This window comes from Accipiter gentilis, chromosome Z (assembly GCF_929443795.1).
Source record: "Accipiter gentilis chromosome Z, bAccGen1.1, whole genome shotgun sequence".
In the NCBI taxonomy this organism is placed as follows: Eukaryota; Metazoa; Chordata; class Aves; order Accipitriformes; family Accipitridae; genus Astur; species Astur gentilis.
In genome coordinates, this window is record NC_064919.1 from 43,745,661 (window position 1) to 43,771,270 (window position 25,610).

A 25,610-nucleotide genomic window follows, 5' to 3' on the forward strand; every position below is an offset into this window, starting at 1 on the left:
CGCACACACACGGTGGGACTCCCCCCCGCGCCCCTCCACGGAGGCGCATGCGCTCACCACGGCTGGCGGTGCGGGGTGGGGGGGGGTGGGCGGAGGTGGCGGCGCGAGCAGGGTGAGAAAGAGCGGTGGCGTCGAGCCCGGTGCCGGCTGGCGCGCGGGCAGCCGTTGAGTCCGCGCCGTGGTCTGAGGGAGTGGCGGGCTGAGGCGGGTGCGGCAGCGAGGGCTCCGCCGAGCTCGCTGCCGGAGAGGGTGCCCTCAGCCCCGCGTTGTGTGGGAGAGGGGAGGGGAGGGAGGGAGGGAGGGAGGGAGAGAGTCCCGGCGGGAGCGGCAGGACTCCGCAGACCAGGGGCGCCAGTGCGCCTGGCTCGGGCTGGGGAGGAAGAAGACTTGAAAAGAGGCCCGAGGCCTGGCGGCATGTGGAGGCTATGGCGGTAGGGACACGGGCGGGGGGAGACCCTGCCGCTTAGCGAGGGCAGGGAATCTCCGTCTCTACGTCCGTCCCAAACGGTGTAGGCGAACCGCTGCCAGCGATGGCCCGGTTCCGCCTCTGCAGGTACGCGCGGTGCCCGCTCTCAGTCCAGCTTCTCGTGGCCCCCGCTGCCCGCCCGGCGGCTGGTCGCACCCTGGTGCGATTGGGAGTTTGGGGAAGGCGCGGTGCTGACTGCTGGATTTTGGGGGTCGTGGGCTGAGCGGGCGGCGTGGCTCAGCCACGCGGGTCGTTCTGGCGGTTTTCCGGATTTGAATCGCCGAATTGAAAGCAGGCAGACTTGAGGCGATTCCCCCCCCACACCCCTCCCCCGTGTCAACCGCTTCCTCCCCTTCCTTTTGCCCTGTCCGTTTTAATGAACTATATCTGCCAGAGATTATGTAACTGCGTTTCTCTGCAGCGTTTACTCACATGTGCGGATTATCTCTTTTGTGGGGCGGGAACCAGCTGGCATGTCTAAGGGAACTACATTTTTAGAGCCATTTACAGTGGATTTGATCTTTATTAAACTGAAGGCTTCCAGTGTTTCTGGCAAAGATCACCAATGTAAAAGACAGTGGCTGATTTGCGTAACTAACCAAATAGAGGCTAGCTTAAGTAGATTTTTGCCTCCAACGTTACGAGGAAGTGTCTTAAATCGTCCGTCATGGGAGGAGAGGTCACTTGCTGCAAGTTATTTTCAGTTAGCTTTCCCCCAAGAAGCAGGTATCTCAGTAATTTTCAAAGATTATTCTTTACCTTTTGCCTTGCTTAAAATATGGCTGATTTTTCAGGAACTTACAATTGCTCTGGATGCACTTGTTAATGGAAGTAGTTGGTGCAGGGAGAAAAGGAAAATGGAGATATGTGAAAGTATACAAATGTTTTCATAAATAGAAAGAAGCTGACCTTAATTGGGCCAAAGTCTTATTTTAATTCTTGCTGTTCTTTAATGTGCCTATATATGAATGACTTTACTACAGGCTATTCCAGATTAAAGGCCTGTTTAAAAACAAAACAACCTTAAAAACTGCTTGAGTTTGCAGCTTCATAGTACTTAGCTGACAGCTTTGTCCTAATATGAGCTGTCAAAATCTGGTGCACTGATAACAGTAGTCAGGATATGAAGAAGTAGCAACATATTGCCCTCAGTGCATAAATTAAATGGTAGGCATAAATTTTATCTTTTTAACTGTGAGTATGGAGGTTCTTGTTTGACTGAAACTCATGAGATTCACTCTTGGCTTTGTTGTTTGGGCATGGTTGGTTTTTTTTTTTTTTTCTTTTTTTGGCGTTAATATCCTGCATACATAAATTAAATGTGATTGTCAGAAGGCATGTGGAGAAAAGTGGCTGACTTGGTATCAGTCTTTGAAATGTGGTGCATTACTTCAGAAATTTGTCCTCTTCCTGCCCTGAAAAACAACACCCACTCCTTCCCACCCTCAGTCTCCAGAACACTGAAAATGAAAATATCCACCAGGGTACAAATCTATATGTTCTGAATTACTCTGTGCAAAGACTATTCACGGGTTATTTTATTTGTAGTATTACAGAAGCAAGAGTAGCTGAATGAACCACAGATGTGAAGTTGAACTGAAATGCTTTTGCAGGCATTGAAATACATAGCAGAGTACAAAGGATCCTCTCAATGGTGAAAAAGAACAGCAGCTACTTGGAAAAGTACCAAGTGTTCTAATTGTTAGGGAGGAATGACATATCTAGAGATAAAGAACCAAAAACAAATTATCCAGTGTGTTTGCAGAGGCAAGTCTTGGCTTTCAAATGAGGGAGTGATTGTTTTTCAGAGTTGAGAGCTGGTCCCATGTTTGTTATCTGGAACTGATTTGGTAAATTAAGTACACAGGAGTACAGAAATAGGCAAGGCCTGTTAATACGGAACAATGAGTAGCCAGGTGGTAATTACAAAGGAAGCAGGTAGAATCTAATAATGCTTACATATTGCTACCCATTAAAGTATCTTTAAGAACTTTTTTCATATTCTCCTTGCTTTTCCTGCTCCCAGAGGGGATAATAATTAACTTTTAAAATTATTTGCAATTATTTTAGCTGTATGGTCTGAACCTGGAAGTCATACTGTACTGCTTACATAGCAGTAAATGTTTATTTAATAGACTATAAACATGCTGTTGGGAGTGGGAGCCTGTCTTTGAAAACTTTGGTCTCTACATAAACATCAGCAATCTGTCACTCAATTCATTGCTTGTATTGACTTGTCAAAAATAGTGAATGAATGCAATGTGATTTGTGTAAATACATAAGCTCTCTTTTTAGCTTATGATGCTGGACACCTCTGATGTACTTGCATTTCCGCACTGTGTGTAGCTTGACATGTATTGTTACTTTTTTCCTAAGTGCTTGGGTTGTCCTGTATAGTCCTATGACTGAATTCCCCACAAATACCAAAATGAGACTTAATTTTGTGTGGAACCTGTTCTGCTCCACAAGGCAGTATTACTGTTGCTGCTATTTTCAGAGAAGGAATGCCTGTCACGCTTTCACTTAAGGTGATGGCAATTTAAATTGCCATTATTTTCAAAACACCACAGGTGTATTATTTTCTCTGGCTAAGTAAAACGTTAATTGGTTGCAATAGTCTTGTATGCCTGTTAAAGATTTTACTTGAAATGTTGTAAAATTTTTGAAATCAAAAGAATAATGAACCATTATATTAACTTCATAGCATCAGATAAATGTTTAGAATTGTATTCTGTTTAATGTGATTTTTAAGTATATCTTTAGAAAAGATTCAGTGGATAAACTAGTCACTTTTGCACACAGTATCTGTTCAAAAACAGTCTCATATAAGTAAACTGCTGTAAGTAAGAACAGCAGTGGCCTGCTACTGCATTTGTACACCAGAGGCAAGTTTTCCAAAGGTGAACTTGTCCTCTGTAGAAGTTAATCCTAAACGTGGAATCACTGTGGCGGGGGAAGGGGGGTGTGGTGGAATCTAGGTTCAGTCAGTCAATGACCTTTTAACTTCCCATAAACAGATGTTTTGCTAGTAAAAATAGGAGTTCTGCACAGAACAACTTTTTGGGTGAAATAATTAAGATAAATGCAGGCCTGCTCCTCCCCCCCCCCCCCCCCCCCCCCGCTTTCATCTTCTGCATTCTTTGTTTACATTAACAGTGAGAAAAGTTAATGGGTTTCAGTAACTAATACAAGTATTTGTATTATTACTGTAACTTATTCTTTCTTAAATGAAATTACACTTTTTCCCAGTCTTAAATTAATTGGATCTACTGCTGTGTCCTCTTTCTTCACTAGAGAATTCTTGTATTTTTAACTAATTCATTTTTGTCATGTGCCAGGACACATACAGAGCTGTTTAAAAACATTCTTTTCTCAACTAACTTAAGTAAACTGACTTTGACTTCAGCTTTAAAAAGTTTGGGATATATTTATGTACACCCCCCACCCTTATTTGCTCTTTACGTGCCAGAGCCTGCCTGACACTATTTTTGTCTCTGCCTGAGTCATACTTGAGTTTATTCCACGACTTCTGCTTTACTTTAGACAAAGTTATGCATTTAAAATAATTCCATTAATAGAACTTAACAGAAAACTTGTAGCTGTACTGTTTGCTGTTGAAAGTTTTCTCTCTTAAATCGTTGTCCAATGTGACCCATTAACGAATGAGTGAGACTGTTCCTACTGGTTGCCAAGGTGCTGCTAAATTCCTGCATGCTGAATATCTGCATTCTTCTCATTCATGCTAGGTGACTGGAGAAACCTGTTAAGGTAGGAGAGATGGGGGAATCTCCTTCCAAATACATGTGTATGTTCCAATTGTAACCCATAGGTTTACAAGTCCTGGGAAGCATAATTAGTGTTGAATTATCTGCTGGAGGAAGACCAACTGAATAATAAAATCAAAGGACAATTGATTATATGCTTTCATTACTCCTATCCCTTCATGTTAATACTGTGGGAAGTGGACTTAAAATGTAATGAAGCATTTATGCATAAATTATATGGCAATGGACTAAAGAATGTTATACCACTTTAAACTTGAATTAACTTCACCAAAACTCTTGTTGACTTTCCTGATTTAATGGGTAGAAATTGGTTGATGCTAGTTAGCTAGACACCATGCATTTAACCAGGTACCTCCCATCTGACACAGCTACACGGAAGTAGTCCCCTACTACTAACCTGCAGACTTGCAGAAGCTTGCAGCTTTGTTCTGTGTCCGGAAGGTATAGATGTGTATGTTCTTGTGCAGATCATCTGTGGACTGTTGCATGCGTGATAAGCGGAACTTATCTTTCTAACACTGTAACGCTGTCTTGAGTTAAAGGAGTGACAAGTGGTAACTGTAAAAAATTCAGGTGAATCAGCCCTAAGGAAGAGTTGCTGACTGTCACCGGCAGTAGAATGCGGTGCTACTTCCTAGGCAGTAGAAAAGTCTTGGATATCTTTGTTCCTGTCTTCGTGAGTGGAATAAATTAATGGTGTAGTAGTTGCAAATCCTGTAGCCAGGTGTATGTATTTTGTAAGGCAATATGAATAAAAGTGTGTACAATTTAAAGGATCCGAGTCTTGCTTTTTAACTGATTAAGAAGTGGAACGGGTAACTCCATGGTTACACACTGTTACTGGGAAATGAACCTTGCATATTTCTATTAGGGATTATGTCTTTTTCATTAGCTATTACTAGCAGAAAGCAGATTTAAATTGGATGTCAATTTACCAGCCTTCACTAAAGGGCTGCTGCTTCTTTGTAAATTTTTTAAACTGTCAGTATAAAGATGTGACCTCGGGATTGTTAGCAGTTTCCTTTCTTTGTTTGAGGAACTTCATGAAGAAGGAAATGTTACTTCTGGGTTGTTACAGATCAGCAAGTGTCAGGAAGGGACATTAAACTGCTCACTTTCAGAAGTCATCAGTGGCACCGAGTGGCTTGCAACCGGGCACACAAGAGGTTAATTTACCGGACAACGTAACTTTTTTTTTTTTTTTTTTTTTAGCGTATGAAGCATTATTTCCCTTTTGCAAAGACCTGAAGGCGAAGCGGGGGGGGGGGGCGGGAGAGAGAGGAATGGAGGAAAGAATGAAGCCTTTGGCTTTTACAAGTCACTCATCTTGAGTTTTCTTACTTGCTTCAGCGCTTCCTCGGTGCCCTGAGCAGTCGCGATCTACGGCTTCACCTGCCGTGAAGGGCCGGGTGTGGAAGTTCCGCTGGGCCGGGGGGAAGGGCACCGGGAAAATAAGGAAAGCTGGGATGCCAGCGGCCGGTCCGAAGGGTGACGCTACCGGCGAGGCGGATTCACGCGACTTGTCACGCTGATCCTGCAACCGTATGATTCCCACGCGCCTCCCGGTTCGTGCAGCCGCTGCCTGAGGCGGCCCGCGCCCTCCCTCGCTACCCGGCCCGGGCCACCGGCGAGGCGCCTCAGCGGCCGCTGGGAAGGCCCGCAGCAGCACCGCACCAAGGCGGGCCGGGAGAAGGCAGCCCGTGGCCAGGTGACGGACCTTCCCGTCTTCCCCTCGCAGCCTCCTCCGGCGCCGCCGCGAGCAGCCGCCGGCTCCGCTCCTCTACCTCCGGAGCCGGGCGCCGGTGCCGCACAGGCCGGGCACCGCGCTCCCCCCGGCGGCGGCGGCGCGGGGCGCCTGCGCGAGGGCGGGGCGGGGCGGGGGGGGGTCGTGACGCGCTGCGGTGCGGGCAGGTTCCTGGCGCCGCCGCCGTTGCCGGCGCTCGCATGAAGACGGCGGGGGCGTAGCGCGGAGCCGCCGCCCCGGCGCGGCACGGCGCCGCCGCCCGAGCGCCGCGGGGTGAGCGGCAGCCTCCGCTCTGTCCCTCGGGGAGGCGGAGGGGGTGCGGGGCAGCCTCAGCCCTCGGGACGGCGGCTGCCGCAAAGGTGAAGCCCCGCGGGCCGGGCATCGCCCTCGGCAGCGCGGGCCGGCCGGGCCGCAGCGGGGACAGGGCCGGGGCGAGGTGAGGCGAGGCTCCCGCGGGGCGGGACCGGGACCGGGACTGAGGAGGGGCGGGGCCCGCCCCGTCCTCAGGGACTTCTCCGTTGCCGGCCCCATCCCGGTCGCGGAGCGGCGGGTGTGCCTGGGGACGCCAGGCCTCGGCAGCTCTTTGCGGGAACGGCGCCGTGCGTGCCCCCACCTGCTGAGACGGGTACTTGCCCTACGGTGGGAGCGGTGCCAGTTTTCGGGGTCGGGTCGGGTCTGCTGGCGGGAGGGGCTGGAGCCGGCGGCTTGGCGGCGCGGAGCCCGCCGGTGACCGCGGGGCGCGCTTCTTCCCCCGCGCCCCACACTGCGGTGCGTGGCCCGTTCGGAGGCGCTTCCCGGCTCTGCCGGGCGGCGTTACAGCAAAACTTCAACGCTCCGCGAAGCGGAAAGGCTGTGGGTGATCCCCTGTGCTGCTGGCCTCGTAACGCCGTGGCTCCGTGGCCCCTGCCCTGCCCTACCTTGCCCTGCCCGGCAGCATAACCTGGCGTGTGGGTATTGGGTGGAAAACACGGCGGCTGGAATAACGCTTGCTTCGTGAGCCGTGAGGCACGGCCTGCCGAGCGCCCGTTTAACTTCACGCTCCGTGGGTAGGAGTTCATTAATATTTTGGGATGTTTTCCTGCCTTCTCTTACGGTTGTGGAAATCTAGCATAGCAAGTGTTTCTGGAGGTGTCCGCTCAGATGCTTGACCGAGAGAATCTGAGAAACAGGCTGCGTATCGGGGGGTGGGGTGGTGTTTTTCTTCAGCGTAAACTGTTTTCAGACACTGAGCTTTGTCAGATGTTTAGGGATCCTGGCCTGGGTGAACTTTTATTTTGTACACTTAACAGCTGTAGCAAGCCTTCCGTAGTATGTTATGGGCAGCGATGAGATTCTTCTGTGCACCTGTATGGTGTAAAAACTCTGTGAGGCCTCTGTATAGCCTTGTGGTATGAATGTTGATTTTTGTGTATTTATTTTAGCGTCATGAGGGAATTAGCTCTCCAGTGACTTTCTTTTAGAGAAATACATGCGTGCGCTACCTTTACAGGTTATATTTCATGAAAAGGCTTCCCTGTTTTGCAGGTAGCTTTCAGTGTGTGTTTTGCACCTGCATATAATGATGGGTGACAGGATGCAGCTGATGGGATAGCCCCACCTTCTGGTTAATCCTTCAGTGAAATCATACTTGTGACCTAGGAGTTTTTCTGGAAATTATACCTCATGATGTGCATTGTGAGTGCAAGTGCAAGTCTGTGTTGGAGTACCTATTTATTTTGGGGGCTGGGGAGTGGCAAGATAATCTCCTTTTCTGGAGACCTTCCTATTTAACATCAAGATAATTTTATCATGTGCCCCTATTTCAGCAGAACAAATTTTTGTTAGTTTCTGATGTCTCAATTCACCACTGTGACTTTTTTTTTTAATACGAGCATAAAATAAGGGAAGTACAATTTTTTTATTTGAAAGCTTCCTAAAAATAAGTTTCTCCTTTTTCTTTTTTTTTTTTTTTTTTTTTTTTTTCAAAAAGGGAGGAAAGGGTCCCAAACCAATGAGTAGTCTTAGTGTGCGAAGTGATACCTGATCTACGTTTGTGTGAAGTGATACCTGATCTCAGGCTTAGCTTTCAGTTCAGGTTTTGGACATGGCAGCGCTCATACTTAATATTCAAGCAATTCACAGATTGTCTTCCCAATGGAAGCTTTTATACTTGAAAAATATTCAGTTTTCTTGGTAGTAGATGGTATCACACAACCAGCTGATTTATATCAGTTAGCTTACTGCTGCTCGGAGCAACTTCCCTGAAATTATGTGTGAGAAACTGCAGTTAGAGAGGGAGAACTTGGGAGAAGGCTGTCTGAAGTCCTCTTGGCTTACAGAAGGAACTTGCTATTTCACCTCATGTTTAGGTTTTAGTCTAGGAAAGACAGTCAGCTTGTAATTCAACAACTTGTCAGCAATGTATCTTATGATGAGAGACTTTGCAGGCTTTAAAATTCATGGTGATACTCTGCTGGACCTATGTGGGAACCACCTGTTTTTTGGCTCTCAATATGTTACTTGAAACTTCTTGAATTCCAATATCTGTGAGCCGCTTGCTCTTAGGAGATTGCTCCTGTGATATGAATTGCTAATGTCCGAAAGAACTGAATGCTGCTCAAGTCATCCTGGCCCTGGAGTATAACTGCAGTAATTGAAATGTTTGAACTCCTTAAACAACTTAGAGAGGAAGTCAGGTTTCTTGGAGTGAGTGTGAGAATGCTGAACGAGGCAGCTGCTTGTATGAGTGCTTAGGAGGGATTTGTAATGGCAGTGTATCTCTGGGTATGTTTTCAAGCCCTTCTGCTATCCACAGCTTAACTGTCCAATATCCTGTGCTAAGCATCGAGAAGATTATGAACTGTTCAGTGTGTGTCCTGGATAAGTGGACAATTCAGCATGGTTTACATCTGGAATACAGTTTTGTAACAGTTAAACAGAGAAGGGCTGGGGGAGGGGAACACCCAAATATCCTTCCTTTCTTTTGCAACAGCTGCAGAAATGACAGTCCTGAAACTGTCATCCTAAAACCTTAATGCATTAAAAAGCACATATACGTTTTCCCCACATCTTTAAAAAAACATAACTTAGGAGAAGCAGGATGCCTAGGGTTTTGTGTACTGCAGGTACGTAATACTGTTTTAATTGCTTCAAGTATAATTCATAAGCTAAATGGTACAAATCAAGGTTTTGAAAGTGAGAATGGTTGCTGAGAGTTTTACGAATTGCAAGATGATTGTGTTTCTGCACGCTAATGAGGTTGAAGGGCTGGAGGTGTATTTGAGTAGATAAATCTGTAGCTCCATGTTGAAAATTTTTTTTTTTTTTTCATTTCTTCTTTTTCCTTCTGGATTAAAAACAGGCCTGAGGATTTGCTTTAACTCAGCTGGTGAACTAGCAAGTTGAGATGTTTGGGTTGATGTTTTCACAGACTGACCTTAGCCATCAAGGAGCAGTCACTGGGTTAGGTGCTGGAAACCACCTCTGACATTTAGCACTATATCAATGAAGCATTTCCAAGAGCTGGGCAAAGTTACTGGGATTCCAGTTCTTGTTCAGATTTTGGTGTAGGGAAATGCTTAGTTTTCACGATGACTGTCCTTTCTCTCCTGGCTATTTTTATTGCCACCCTCTGCCTCCCTGTGCCATTCACCTTCTATGTCATGAAAGGGTTATGCTAGCTGGGGAAGAAGTAGCTGACTTTTGCAGTATTTCTGTGAACTTAAATCATGCAAACTTTGATTGTGATACACTGAGCCTGGTGATGGCAAGTTTGTCCTGTCTTGAGGAGTAACCTTATGCTTGCCATGCAGGTAACTTTCTAGGAGCTTCTTTCCAGGCAAGAAATGAAGTACTGTTTTCTTACTTTGCTCTTTTTCTGATAAATGCTTTTTTTCTTTTCTTTCTTTCTTTTTTTTTTTTTTTAAACTAATCACCTGTATCAGACTTTGTTTTTACAGTTAAGTGGACTGGTGGTAATTGGCTGCATGCTGCAGTTTGCAAGCTGCTGTACAGGGCTGTGGTGCTTTGGTCTTCTTTGAAGCTTTATGTATGTCATTTTGAATGTCTGATTATGTACTGCAGTTTATCTAGTAACATCAAAAAGTCAGCACTTTGCTATAATGCAGCAATGGGTAAACTAATCAGCTGACTTTTTTGTTTCATGCTGTAAATATTTGTAGCAAAGGGTGCAAAGAAAAGGCAGTAGCTTAATTTCAGAAGTATTTTTACTTTGACTAGTAAAGGTTGTTAGCCTTTCCAATGTATTTTGAATTTGAAAATTAGATTCTTTTCCACAAAAAACTTAAGGTTTTTTTTCTACTTAGAGGAGTTGGTTAGCTTTAGTCATTAGATAAAGTGTTATTTTATGCCATTTCCACATGAAGTCTTGCATCTAGAAGAAAAGTACCTCTAGTTTTTATAGTGTCTTGAACGAACTTTTTCTCATGGAAGAAATACTTCTAACGTACTCTTAGGTATATTATTATTTTTTGATGACACTTAAAGCTTTTTGTACTGCTGCGCATTAAATTAAGGAAGAGATAACTCTTGGGAAGAGATAACTGTTTGTGTACTCAAAGTCATTCTGTCCTAATTGACACTTTAAGAAACAGCTGTTCCTGAAAAGCATCTCTCTCTGGGCTATTGATTAGGACTTTAATTCCTGTGAGGCTTCCACAAAGGAAGATTGGGGATGGGGTGGGAAGTCTATGTGTTTGTTTCCCTGTGCTTGTAGAAGAAGGTTTGGAACTGGGCTAGGAATAGGCAACTTCGGAAAAGAAATTTTCACTGCCATGTTAGTTGTAACTCCTTATGCATATGGGTTCTGTTTACTAGATTATGGTTGAGTACAATGTAGGATTTGCCAACTTGAAACTTGTGAAGTGTCCTGGTTTTGGCTAGGATAGAGTTAATTTTTGGTTTTGTAGCTGGTATAGTGTTGGTCTTTTGGATTTAGTATGAGAGTTATGCTGATAGCACACTGATGTTTTCGGTTGTTGCTAAGTAGTGTTTATAAGAAATTAAGGATTTTTCAGCTTCTCATGCCCAGCCAGCAAGAAGGCTGGAGGGGTGCAAGAAGTTGGGAGGGGACACAGCCAGGGCAGCTGACCCGAAGTGGCCAACGGGGTATTCCATACCATGGGATGTCATGTCCAGTATGTGAACTGGAGGGTGTCAGCCAGAGTGGAGAGAGGGTCAGGTCACTGCTCTGGAACTAGCTGGGCATTGGTCTGTAAGTGGTGACCAATTGCATTGTGCATCACTTGTTTTGTATATTCCAGTCCTTTTATTATTATTATTGTAATTTTATTATTACTGTCTTCCTTTCTGTCCTATTAAACTGTCTTTGTCTCAATCCACAAGTTTTGCTTTTTTCCCCAATTCTCTCCCCCGTCCCTTTAGGTGGGAGGGAGGGAGTGAGTGTCTGTGTGGTGCCTAGTTGCTAGCTGGGGTTAAACCACGACACAAACTTGAAGGATTTCCCCAGGTTTTCAATCACTAGAGGTTTAAGTTGGATTGTAGATAACCAAAACCTTTATGCATTGTACTGTGGATTGAGCTCTCAGGGTACAAAGCAGTACAAAGAACTGTGGCATCTCAAAACAGTCTGTGGGACTTTTAATCTAACATTAGGCCTTATGTTTTTATTAAGGAAATTGTTCACACCCAATAACTTCGCTATTTTGTATGGCTTTAAAATAGAAGTGTTTTCTGTCAAAAAAAAGTTTTGCAAAAAAATACTAGTGGAAGTTGTCACTTGGGGTACTGGATTGGGAAACAATACGTCATGTGTCAATGACTAAATGATTAATGGCCAGAGGGGTTTTTTAAGGTATAATTGCTAAGCGCTTTGCAAAGGGACAGTCGTGCTTATGGCACAAGAGATTGAGACTGTGGAGGTAGCACCGCTGTATTAATAGCAGTGGCCAGTTCTTACTGCTGCCAAAGGAAGAGCGCTGTGCTGTCCTGGTGAATGTTTCTTGTGTAATCTCAAGTAACATACTGCAGTCTTCCATATTGCGCAGCGGTATTTGTGGAGTTTTGCTGTACTTGGGATGCTGGTTATCACTGTGTTGACCTGCTCTCTGCAAGCAATCTGGGTAGTTTGCTTTTTGGTACTGAGATGGTGACTTTTGCTGTCACATGTTGCTGCTCATCCTAAATTTTGAACACAGGGCCTATTCCTACAAATGTTAATTTACTTAAGTAAAAAGTCTTTTCCTGCAAACAATTTACTTCTATGTTTATAAAAGTAAGCCACAAGCAGTATTTTGGAATTAAGATTGCCTAGAGCACAAATAATGCACTAGTCTTCTTATATGGTTGTGTTTAAAAAGACTTTTTCAGTGTCTCGAAAAAGAATATTTCAGCTATGAACAGCTTCTGAGACTCTGGGGTATGTGAAATGATATACTATCAAAGGCCAGTTTGCTTCTGGTTTAATTTGCACTGTGACTGGGGGGACCTGCATGTACCTCTGTGAGAGGTAGAAGTGTCTTTTGGAAGCATACTCCAGAATGCAGTCACCTCATCTAGTGGAGGGTTTTGATTTAGCTTTTTTTCTGCCTAGCATTTATGAAATTTTAAATCATTACATGTTTTCTCAGTTCATACCTAGGGTTTCTCTGTTTAATTTTTTTTAATTCATTGCTTTTTGACATAATTCTGTCCTCTGAACTTTTGTATCCCTTCCTTTTTCCTATACTAGGTTGGTTTTTTTTTTAATACTGTAACATTTACAAAGATTTTGCTCAGCTATTTGCTTCTACTATCTGATAAGTACACAGCAAAGAAATGACTTATTAGCTGTGTGCTTGTTAATGGTTGCTTTTTTTTAACCTTTCAAATCAATAACTGTGATGAGCATAAGTGAAGTCTGAGCTCTGGCTTTGAAAATACTTTGGGATGTGCCTAGTTTTGGATACAAAGCAAAACGTGGAAATATCTGTATATGAACAGTCTTACAGGTTTTGGAGACTTATTATGATAGATATATACAATAAAACTGAAGCTTTGTTTTGTCTTTCCATGAATATGATTTAATATGTGGTTTTTGCAACTCATGATAAAATGTCTTATTTTAAGATATAGTGAATAGACTCCCAAAAGTAGGCCTGTCTTTCTGTATAAAGTATATTAGTTAAGAAGATGAGTTTCTGGAAAATAAAAATACAGAAACTAGAATATACTGCAAGTAGAACAGATTTAATAGTATCAATAAACTGTGCATATCTATAGTTGGTTTTGATTTTTCTAGTTTTTTTCATGAAAAGAACTGTCTTCTTTGGAATGTAGTTACAAAGTACTCTGCAGGGAAGTCCTGGTATTAACCAGGGTAAATTTCAGAGGTCTCTGGCTTTTTAAAGAAGTTTATTTTCTGGTTGGTTTTTTTGTTTGTTTTTCTTGTGTGTGGTTGTGTGTGGTGCTTGGGTTTTGGGGTTTTTTTTTGGCTTGTTGGGCTTTTTGGGGGATGGGTGTGATTAAGAAAAGAAAATACAAAGATACTTCAAATTTTTTATTTACACTTACACTTCCAAGACAGGCATGTTCCATGTTAAAGTATTTTGGTCAATTGAAGCATATGAGTTCTGTATGTAAACTCAGAATGCCTTTCCGCTTCAGTAGCAGACATTATCTTTTGTTTTCCCTAAGAGAGAGTTCTAATAGCAGGATTTTAGCATAAAACTGGTTTGTTTTTTTTTTTAGCTCTTCACAGTCTTGAGAGGTAGGTGTTATCTGACATGCTCTGTACATATTACTTCTGAGCACCGTTTTTGTGGCAGAGTCATTTTGCCCTGTCTGACCAATAAAGCTCCCTTTGCTTGCCCGTATCTTGCCAGATACTGGTAGATTTGTCTTCCATGGCAGTCATTTGAAAACATACTTTTGGGGGAGATTTTCTATTGCAAGAAAATGGGCTTGATAGCAAGACAGTCTGGCATAATTCCCAAATATAGGTACATATTTTAAATGTATGTGTAAAAAAACTTCCAGTTTCAGTGGAAAAGAAAAAACAAGCAACCATGAAAGCAGAGCTGCTGTTGGTTAAAATAAAAGTTTTCAGCCTCAGATGTGAGGTTACTTTTTGTTTAACATATGAGAATTTCTTTCAGATGTGATGTTAGCAAAATGACAATGAGAGTGCTCAGCACTGACATGTTGTAATGGTGACTATGCATTTTTTCTTATTATGATTGTAAATTAGAGTAAGGATTGGAGTTTGGTTTTGTGTCTGCCTGCTTTACTGTCTATTAGTAATTAATGGGAGATAAAAGGGAAAACAATTTAGAGTGAATACACTTCACTGCTGGTTCTGGTGCAGTTGAGCTGTGCATTACTGTACGGAGTTTAATTTGAATTCTTCAGTTTCATTTAAAGATGGCTGTTCAGAGTATGTAGAATTTCACCTGGATGGCTTTCAATAAGCAAGGGGAATATCACTTTCCCCTGAAATACATACATTATTTTAAGTACCAGAATCTTAAAGAAGATGCAAGAAGAGTTTTGTGACAGTGCATGCGAAGTATTTGGTTAGTAGCATTTACTTTTTCTTAATTCCCTCTTTCCATTATTAGGTAGATGATGGAGAGTAAATCTGATGATTGGGTAGCATTGTGCTGTGGTATGAAATTCCTGATACTTGCGTGAAAATGAAAAAGGGTTCCTCTAAGAGAGAAGACAACCAAGGGAAATGGGGCAGGCACTGGCCTGATTTTAGTGAAGGGGATTTTTATTTATTCGCTTATTTTTTGAAACAGATAGCATTTAGGCTTCTCTTCCGCAAAGCAGCAGATTTAGGATCACAAAAGTAAATGAATGCCTAAAATGGGAACAAGACACTGCTTTCTGGAAGAATCAGGAGTCAGTTTTGACTGTGTATCAGATACAGTAGATAGGTGAGATCAAGGAAAAAGAGGACTTTGTTTGGTGTCCCAGATAGAGAGTTTGGACAAGAAACATCATGTGTCCTTGATGTGCAGTCTTCAGGGGCTGCAGTAAGTGAAAAAACCTCAAACCCAGCAGTCAGCAAAGAAAATCCCAAATCTCGAAGTTTCTTCATCCCCAGAAGAACTGGGCCTCGGGCTGTTTATAAAAGAGGGTAGCAACATCTGGATTCTGTGACCCTGTTCATAATACCATTTTGTTTTCTTGCAGAACCCCTGAGGTCCAGTCACCTATGCTAGCAGAATGGTATTAGTATTGAGCATTATGAACACAGTACAAGAATTACGACGTCCCCTTTCACCTCCCATGCAGGTCACTACCTAACTTGCGTCAGTGGATTTTCTTCTGAATCCTGTTACAATGACTGACCAGTGTTATTGCAGGCTTGGAGAATCTAAGCGTCTTCGTGTTCTTCTAACACATACAAACCAACTTAGTATTCAGGAAGATGGTGTCTTTATGAGTTCTCTGTAGTCTAACAGGCACTCCCAGTAATGTCTAATAGACACACTTGAATGTGAGGTCTGAATGAAGTGGTGCCAGTTTGTTTCTTTAGCTGTTGTTCTGAGCAAAAGGAAATGTGCTTTGTGATAGTGCTCTCCATTTTGTGCCGTAGCTTTGTGGTTAGAGTATTTACCCAAGAAGTAGGAGCCTGGGTTCCATGTTGTTCTGTTACATTTCAGCATGTGCCAAAACTTAAATGAAAGGTAAATTCGGGGGGGGGGGGGGGGTATCTCTGCCCTTTTGCGTGAACTTTGCCAGTGAGTGGCAAAGTTTCACAGGGCTGAAAAAGATGGATCAGTGGAGAAGGTGAGTCAGTGGCTCAGTGATAAAGAATTCACCAAGGAGGGGGGCAAATACATGTCACATAAGACATGTCTTTGATTTTTTTGGGAGAAAGGAAAAGGTGAAAACTATATATAACTTTTTGCAGTCCATTTAATTTATCTTAGTGTTGGTAGCATTATTATAGTGACTGCAGCTTTCTGATTTGGAACTTTACAATTTTGGAGAAATTTCATATGAGGAAGCTGCCTGTTTTTCTGTTCAGGTGGGAGGATGGAGGGAATAACGTTCCACAGACAATGTGAAAAGGCAGAGTGAGATTGCACAGGATCCAACATATCATCCTGAGTTTTAACAAGTCAACACTCCCTGCTCTCCTCTGTTCCCCTCTAACTTGAGGCTTTTTTTAAAATAGTTGTTGTTGGCCTTTTAAATGCAGAAGAACTGATGCTAATTTACCCTCTGCTCTGCTGCCACTGGTAGGCAAGTGGCATTAAATGTGTTTTAAAAGTATGTTTAAATTGAGATTCATGCACCTTCTGGCTTTACCCTTTTTTTTATCCTTTATTCAAAATCATAATATTGAAAGTTTTTAAAATAGTTTAGAAGTGGCTTTTTTGCATTACCTAGTAAAATGTTAAAGAGAGATTTTGTTACTCTAGTGTACATAAATGTTCCACCACAACTCTCTGGATTGCTGATACATGCATTTCTATCTCTTTTTTTCCATGCTCCTTATCACTTTTTTCTGGGAGATGTTCTTGTGTGTTTTCTTATCTGCTTGTCTTTTACCCTTGACCTGGAGCTTTTACACATTAGTGCTTACTGAAATACTTTGTGGTGAATTTAGAGCAAAATAAATTAAGACCTTGCAGTTCAAGATAGTTGAGCTCTCTAGCTGGCTCCGCTTGTACAGCAGTTCAGTACACTATAATATGTAGACACTATTGGCACTGGCAGACTGTTCATCATCTGTCTGACAGCAGGTCAACGCTGTAAGCAAAACAGCACTTGGCTACTTGAATTCAAGAATCTAATGTTTTCTCCCCAGTAAGACCTGCAACCTGGTTCAAATAATCCAGACCTTTTAATTTTTGAAATTGTCTGCAGTGGTGGATACAGCTATTCTTTTGTAACTATTCATTTTCTTTAAAGGAAGTCAAGATAGCTTGCACTTGAAGGGTACTTGGACAAACCTAGGACGCCTGTTAACTTGAGTCAAGCTGGAATTTGTGTGAAAAGCTGAGCAGTTGCTTCCTGGCTGCTGGGAAAAGATTCTGCTTTGAGGTAAGTCTGGAAATAAGCTTGCTTCATACTTCATCTGCTTTAGGCTTTTACCAGTTGCAGAGTGGAATTTACCAGTAATAAAAACCTGATTATTATATGTGCTGAACAACAAGGATTTTTGAGAGGTCTTACAAAGTTCTCTTGAGAGGGTGCGGGGGGGGGGAGGCGGGGAATGAATGTGTGTGTGTGCTTGGCTGAATTTCTTGCTTGCATTTCCCAAGAGAACGAGTGCTTCATCTTCTTCATTCTCACCGCCCATATCTTTGAACATCCTTTTTTCCCTTTACTCTGTCTTCTACCTTAAAACTAACCACTGTGCCCTTTGCAGATACTGGGGTTTTTTTTCACAGTGGGAGTATTTGTCATTCCTACTAGATCTCAAATGGAATTACTGATGTTCAGTTAATGGTCCTGTAGACTGCAACCTTAATTGCTTGGAGGCACCATTTGAGGAAGCAGTGTACCCTGAGGACACTATGTCCTTAAAAGGATAGGAAAATTGAGTCCTTAGTACGGATGTGGTTTCTGTCCAAGAAATGTATTCAGGTCTTGCTTAAATAAGAACACCAAACACTCCGTTTCTCGCTGTGCCTCTAGTACTAGTTATCCTTTAGATAGATGAAATGGCAGTCAGAATTAAGTATGTTGTGGCATCTCATAACATTGTCATGTAAGTTTAAAGAAGTGTATTTACTGGCTTCAGTAAAAGCTTTGTTCAATAAAATTCTGTTGTGGACATGACAATATTATCTATTAGGTAACTGACATAAATTTCTGTTTTACTATAATCAGATACTCTCAGCTTTGTAGGACTGAATTATAATGCAGAATCATACTCCATACTTGTATTGCAATAGTTTATTTTAAAAGCTGGATCAAATAGATTGAAGAGAGAAGAGCTTGTGACAGTGTGGAGAAATGCAGTCAATGCAAATTAACTTATTTAACATTTCTAGTGTAGAGACATCCAATACGGCGGTAGCATTTCATCATTAAAGAACAACTGATGTTGATAATTTGCAGTTATTTAATATCTTCCAGGTTCTCAGGGATGGTGATTTGAAGAATCAGGTTTCCGATATGAACAAAGTAAAAACATCATCTGAAAAAAGGTAAATTTAATACTATGGTGACTTCTCAACACCAAGCTATCTGAGATTTGTGAAAAAAAGCAGTCTATATCTTAATTTTAAGATAGATAAAGTACACGTTATGGGTCTCTAGTAAGTATGTGTAAAGTGATGTCCTGAAACACTGAGGGAGTCAATATCGATTAGCATAAAGTAGCTTCACACTTAATAAATAACTTCTTAAATTTAGAATTTTCAGTTAGTGTTAGACATGTTCAAATATTAAATGTACATTAAATTTCATTGAAACAATTACCAATTGTTTCCTGCAAATATTGGCAAAACATAAAATGATTTCTGCTGAAAGAATTAAAGGACAGGTTTATAATACTGTATAAGAAGTCATGAATTTTTCATAAAATGCGTATCATTCTCCAACAATCCTGCAATCCAACACATAGCTAGGACAAACAAGAGTGAGATTACAGAAGATTTCAAGAGTTGAAAACTTGTGTTTGTTATTTTCATTGATAACTTTTTTTTAGCAAATATCTGAAAAAATTATGAGATTATCTGTGGAATGCAACATGTCTGTTAAGCATCAGGGAACTATGGAAAGGTGTTCAGTCTTACTCTCTTCTTAAGCGAGCACAGGTTAAACCACCACATTAAAGCAAACCATCTAATCAGATTTAAAAAAATAAATTGTAAAGGCAGCAAAATAGGGAATTCTGGCTTCAGTCTTGGCTCTCTGAAACACTGATCATTGTCTAAATGAGTGGATGAATTTGCATGAAGGACAAGCTCTACTGTGGATTAATTTTATATCTTGGGATGGATTTAAAATTTGAATTTAAATGGTTGCATGTAGAATAATTTTTGCTTTTGCTGACCTTAAGAGTGGAATGGTTTGATATCAGAGACGGGCTGTTCCTATTTGTGTGAGAAATGGATCAAAAGAAACAGTAAAGAAACTGATATGTTTTCTACTGATGGTATGTTAGTTCCTTAGGCATTATGATAAGCAAAGTCATACTCTCTGTCAGCAATGGGTTTTCTTGGAAATACTACCAATTATAACACATAAAGTATGCGAACACAAAGAATACTAGATTTTTGCAGAGTGGCTACTTAAGTACTATTTATTCTTCTTTAGTTATTGAGTTAAAATGGAAATTTCCATCCCTGCAGTTCAAAACAGTTGTTCCCTAAGTCATGAATAAATTATGGTGAATTTATTGTCCAGAGATAGCTGCGAGCTAATTGGAAGTATCAGCTCTCCAAACATTATTTGGTAACGTGGAGGTGGTTGAGAAACAAAGTAACGTGGAAATGGTTTGCATTGGAATAAAATGAAAATAAACTCATGAGAAGCCTGCCTACTTTAAAATAGTTTTTTAATGGCTCACTCTAACATGCTGAACACGGAAGACCTGTTTCCTGTGGGGGAAGAAGGCACTCCCCAATATGTCAGTGTTCTGGCTGACTGCAAACAGCAGTTTCAGAGGAAGTAGGTACGGTTGGGAAACTGAAGGCTTCTGGTGACTTCCTTCATTTCGCCTGTCGTGGTTTCAGCCCGGCCGGTAACAAAGGACCACGCAGCCGCTCGCTCACTCCTCCGCCCCCCTCCGGTGGGATGGGGAGGAGACGGAGGAGAGAAAAAAGAAAAAGAAACTGGAACCTCGAGGGTTGGGATAAAGGCAGTTTACTGGGACAAACACAAAGAGATTACAACAACAACAACGGCAATAATGAAAAAAAAGGTATACAAAAAGAGTGATGCACAGTGCAACTGCTCACCACCCGGGACCCGATGCTCCGCCACTTCCCCCACCGAAAACAGAGACCACCCCCCGGCCCGCTCCCCATTTATATACTGGGCAGGATGTCCCATGGTATGGAATAGCTCCTGGGCTAGTTCAGGTCAGCTGCCCCGGCTATGCCCCCCACCTCCCAGGTTCCTGTAAAAATTAACTCTATCCCAGCTGAACCCAGGACATCACCATTGTCTCTTGGAAGGCTACTTGCAAGATGAATAGCTGAAAATCAGTCTAACACAACTGAATTTTTATATGCTGCCATGATAGCCATTAGTGTTACCTTTCTCATTGTGAGCAGACACTTAGAAAGGTGTAATGATGTGTTTTAGCATTTGCATAGCGAAAGTAGTGTGCAGTGAGTAATGGAGAGTTTTGAATCTAGCACTTCCTCATAATTAAAGAATGCTTAAACCTTTTGGAATTGGGGGGACTGCAAGAAGTGTCCCTGCAGTGAGGGAATTTTCTTTGAGATGATGTTTTCTTGTTAAGGGAGGTTTTTTTCAAATGTGAACCCCTGAAGACCTGTGTTCCTCACTGTTGGGGCAGTTGCTTCCTTTATATCTACTCACAGCTTTCCTAACCAGATAAGGAGGAAATCCGCAAAGCTCTCTGGTTAGCTGAGTCACGCTGTACACCTTGGCAACAGTTGAGATGACAGCAAGCTTGTTTGTTCATGCTTCCTTTCTGCAAACAAGGTGGTGGTGTGAGGGGCGTTCTGAGCTGTGGCATTTGAACTTGGGATGGAGAAAGGGTTTCCTGCCTACAGAGACATGCAGTGTATGGGATCAAGTAAGCCTGGTAAACTGTACCTCAGGACACTTAAAGAAAGTCTGAATCCATCCCAGTATAATAATTATTGGTTGTCTTCAGAACTCATGCGACTTGGGTTAAATAGTGAAAGACAGAGGTGGCAAACCTAGTGGTTGTGTCTGTGGGAGTCAGGGAACAGAAACCGAGTAGCTGCCAATCCACCATCTCTTCTTTTTTGCGCAGAAGGGTCCTAGAAGAACTAACCAAATGGGTGAGGCTGCGAACAGCCAAAAGTGGTTTGAGTTGCCCTTGAAAACACATCTGATTTTTCATGTGTGAGAGTCACAGATCCCATGAGCACAAAAGTGGCATTAAAATACCACATACGTCTTTAAAGCTTTACTAAAATAACCACTGCATGTGATTCCTATCAAGAAGCTAAGGCAAGTGCTCTGGAGTAGAGCACTGACAGAATACCAGAGCAGTGGTAGTTGAATGCTGTCAGAAGGAAACAGTGCACAGTTTGGTTTTGAATGTGGTTACAGTTAATGACTGAAAATACTTTGAGTTTTGACTAATGATCTGAAAGAGAAGAAAGAGTTCTTGTTAAAATTGCAGACAACTTCAAGCTGAAAAGATCTGCAAAAATATTGGACTACCAAATTATTTCAAAATACTCTTGTCAAATGCAGAAAATGATTAAGAATATTGATGGAAATATGTACAAGGTACTGTGCTTAGCTATACCACTGGAAAGGATAAAGGACAGTCACGTTTCTAGTGAGGAGAGCCAGAAATAGTAAGATTATAGTGCAGGGAGAAAAACTTTCAAGTGAAGGGATACAAAGTGTTAGAACAGGGTTGCCTTTGTTATTGAAAAAACATTTTTGCGGGCCACTATGGACTGGTTGGGCGTATGTCTGACACAAAAAGCAGTGTGGTGTTCATCCAGCTCTGAAGAGAATGGTTTATATGGCCTTATGAACTTTCTTCGGGTGCTCTTTAGTCACAATTTTTATAACTAAAGGTAGTAGAGACTATGTAACCCTCAGTGACTACAGAGTGCTCTTGTGAGAAGACTTTAGAATGGGTGGGCTGAAAAACGTCTCTTTCAGTAACAAGGGTTCTTCACATTGTGTGAAAACAATTTTTGTATGAAGGGCTCGCCACGCTGTTCAGGGTATTCATGTGAAGTTCTGCAACATCAGCAGCTTAAGAGGAAATCTAGCTCTGACAGGATACAGTTTTTATTGTGCCATTCTGACTATTCCCTTGGTTTACCTAGCTGCTGGATTAAAAATACTGAATTCCGTGGTGCCTCTCTGTTTTGGAGAGGTGTCTTCTAGATTTGGATCCTGAATGGTTTGTTGGTCAAAATGTACATATTTGCATTACAAGTATCAGAAAGAGTCCCATTGTAAATTGGGCTTCAGTTTGGCTTGTAGGGTTGTCACAGAAGTATTATGTACAGGAGCAGAGTCAGTCAGGCTGGCTGCCGTAATTCCTGTCATACAGCATCTTAGCTTTACTGTGCAGACATTGAAAGCCATCACTGTGTTATAACCATGTCCTGGTTTTGGCAGGGATAGAGTTAATTTTCTTCCTAGTAGCGGGTGCAGTGTATTTTGGATTTAATGTGAGAATAATGTTGATAACACACTGATGTTTTATTTGTTGCTAAGTAGCACTTATCCTAAGTTAAGGATTTTTCAGTTTGCTATGCTCTGCTGCCAAGCACATGCACAAGAAGCTGGGAGGGAGCACAGCCAGGAGACCTGGCCCGAACTAGCCAAAGGGATATTCCATACCATAGAATGTCATGCTCAGTATATGAACTGGACGGAGTTGGCTGGAAGGGGTGGATCCCTTCCTGGGCATCTGTCAGCAGGTGGTGAGCTGTTGCATTGTGTGTCACTTGTCTTTTTCTTGGGCTTTATGTTTTGGTTGGTTGGTTGTTTTGGTCCTTTTCATTACTATTATTATTATGTTTTAGCATTGCTAGTGTTACATTTTATTTTACTGTAGTTACTAAATCGTTCTTATCTCAACCCATGAGTTTTACTTTTTTTTCTTCTTTTTTTTCCCCAATTCTCCCCATCCCAGTGGCAGGGCAGAGGAGTGAGTGAGCATCTGCGTGGTGCCTAGTTGCTGGCTGGGCTTAAGCCCAGACAAACCACTATGTATACTAGTGTAGAATATTAATAAACAAGAGTACAATTCTTGTTTTAAGAAGAAAACTCAGTCATAGCTAAAAGGAAATCAGGACTTTAATTTATATTTCAGCTTAGACTCTGGGCTGGTGTTGTTTTCAAGAACACTTTATTGGGTACGCTGAAGACATGAAGTTTATTTGGCTATATTTCTGTTGGAAGACTGCTTGTAAGATGAATAGCCTAAAACCATTCTGAAGATACCTCTTTAACCGCTACAATGAGCACTCACTGCCCTTGATAGAAACTCTGGCCCCAGGAGGAGATTATACCTCTAAATCTTAGGACTTAAATTGTTATGCCACCCAGTAGCGAGAATGAATTACCCTTCCTAAACCTTTTAAAACTTTTAGTAATTATGGAGAAAGTAAGTTAGATGCTAACTTTCTGTACCTGGTGTATTACTTCCATGTGCCAGTGTTGCTTGAATTTTGCAGGCTGCAGCAGTCAAAAATCAGCTTTGCGCTGAAAGTTTAATGCCTGTAAATGAGTTTTGTCTTTACAAAAACTTTTATTTTCTTTGTTTTTGTTCCTAAGGATCATCTTTGCTTTCTTGGCTTGTTTCCAGCTTTCAAACTACGTTCACTTCATTGTGAGATCAATGATACACCACAATGGAAATTAAATACATGTGTATACACACACCCACATTGAAGCAGCAGTTCTGTTACACGTTGATTTATATGTGGGTTGGCTGGACTCTTACTTGTTTTGATTGTGGAGCTGGTGAAGATAACATCCTTTGGAAGTTTGTCAGTTTGTACAGCAGATCAACAGAGCTTGTGGATTTAATTAAAATCTTGGGTTTATTTTGGAGTATTTCCAGTTCAGTGGATAAATGGAGAAGTAGAAGTAAACAAAACAAAGCTTATGCAAGTAGTAACGGCTTTATACTATTCAACCTGGTTTTGGATGATCAGAAAGGATTGGAAGGATTATCCTTTACTTATCCAAGGAAAGTAATATTTCAGCAACCAAGACAGATATATTTTAGATCAAAAAATACTTTTAAGTCAAAGTATAGCAAATAACTGGGTAGATGATATACTTACTTCACAATATAAAATTATTTTGACTTAAGCTCTATAATTAATATAACCATTTCTTACTACTGATCTCTTAACAGCTTGTAAGTATCATCTGTAACCTGAAATTGTTTTTTGGTTATGCTTCTCATTTAGATGTCAGTATGGAAAAATGAAAGTGGTAGAAGCAGTTTCCTCAGCAGTTTTTATATCAATTTGCTTTCACGACAGTACAACCATTGCTGTCAGCTACATTTTTTCCTTGATTTTAACATTTTTGCCCACATCTAAACAAATTATTTTAGTAGAGTTAACTGTGTGAAACCTTTTCACAGATGTAAAATACAAGTCAAGGAGTAATAATTCCTTATTGTTAAAAACAAAGCTGACAGTATTTATAAAGCCTAATGTTATATATTTTAGTGTTATTACAGATAGTCAGGACAGTATGTGTGTAAAATGAATTATTGTTGATTATTGAGGGACTCTAATGTTACAAAATTGAAAAGTCAAGGTAGTTAATCTTTGGAAATCATCATTTCCTGTAGTTGATTACATGACTATAATTTGAATGTTAACCATTTGTCTAAAAATTACATTCATGTGGGAATGTGAATCTCAAAACTATTCTGAGTAGTTGTTGTCATCTAAAACTGGAAAGCAAATAATTTCTAGACTGACTATTTTGAATACTATAAATATTTAAATTTATTGTTTCTCTGTAATTTACCTATCTATATGAATGCCTGGTTCGAAATTGTTTCTTAAATTAAAATACATTTTCAAGGCAATTTTATGATATCAGGCCAAATACCCTTGTGTTCAAAATGAATCCAAACTCTGATGATAGCTTTGGAAACCTTCCAAAGTTTTTCTTTAAAATTGTGTTATTTTTCTTCAGCTGTTGGGTTCTGGCTTGCTCACTTCATGAATGATAATCTTTTCTTTCACCTCCAAAACACCAGCTCTCTAAGACAAACAGTCTTTGGGACTGTTTGTAGCCAGTTTGTCCTTGAATGGCAGGTTTGATACAGTATCCTGGCACTTAACATAAACTATATTAAATATAAGTTACTCTAATTGACATAGATAAACAACATTTGTACCTATATCTGGAGTTTATTTGCTGCAACCAATTTCCCTGTTCACAGTTGCTCTTGGAGATGCTGTTATATATAATTAGTCTGCTGCAATGCAGGCTTTGCAAAATCTGTAAATTTGCCAGAATTAAGGAGAATTAAGACTATTTTTCTATAGAGAGAAAATATGAAGGTGAATTAGCCACTCCCCTTACTTTGACATGGGATTTCTGTTGTTAGTATTTTTTTTGATCTGGTCTAGATGGGAAAAGTGAATGTAAAAAAATCTTTCTTGTAGTGTTTCTACCAGTTCTCGGACTATGTCGCTGCTGTCACAGCTGGAGAAGATCAATTTGGACTCTGTGTTAGGAGAAGCAGACAATGCTAGATACATTACCTCAAAGATCCTTCATCTGGTTCAGAGTCAAGGTAAATATCTAAGTTGTGTGGGTTTAGTAGTTCTCCTTTAGAGCCTTCCTCCTTGTATTTCTTCCTTGCTGGACTTTTCTTTGTTTCTTTTTGGTGAACCTGATTGTCTATCCGTTTTTGTCCCTGATTGTTGAAAGCACCTGTTTAAGGCCCTGTTTAATGCTATCTGGTATAGTACTGGTTACACTGAGTGTGTTTTGTATTGTCATACAGCTATAATTTAAGTAATAATTC

The 25,610-nt window shown here is 41.3% G+C and overlaps 2 protein-coding genes across 16 annotated transcripts in view; both read left to right on the forward strand.

The window, feature by feature from the left end:
- GOLM1 (golgi membrane protein 1) overlaps positions 1–25,610 on the forward strand; it is a 124,585-nt gene that overhangs the window by 62,802 nt on the left and 36,173 nt on the right. The window lies entirely within an intron of this gene.
- AGTPBP1 (ATP/GTP binding carboxypeptidase 1) overlaps positions 6,171–25,610 on the forward strand; it is a 71,871-nt gene continuing 52,431 nt past the window's right edge. For 3 of the 15 annotated variants that reach the window (XR_007505114.1, XR_007505115.1, XM_049795695.1), the window contains exons 1-4: positions 12,588–15,232; positions 16,862–16,993; positions 18,035–18,105; positions 25,246–25,376. Coding sequence is in view for 12 of the 15 variants with exons in the window: in XM_049795695.1 (XP_049651652.1) it covers positions 18,074–18,105; positions 25,246–25,376 (163 nt within the window). In the remaining 3 variants the exon portion in view is untranslated. The other 12 variants (XM_049795686.1, XM_049795691.1, XM_049795688.1 and 9 more) reach the window with 12 other exon arrangements.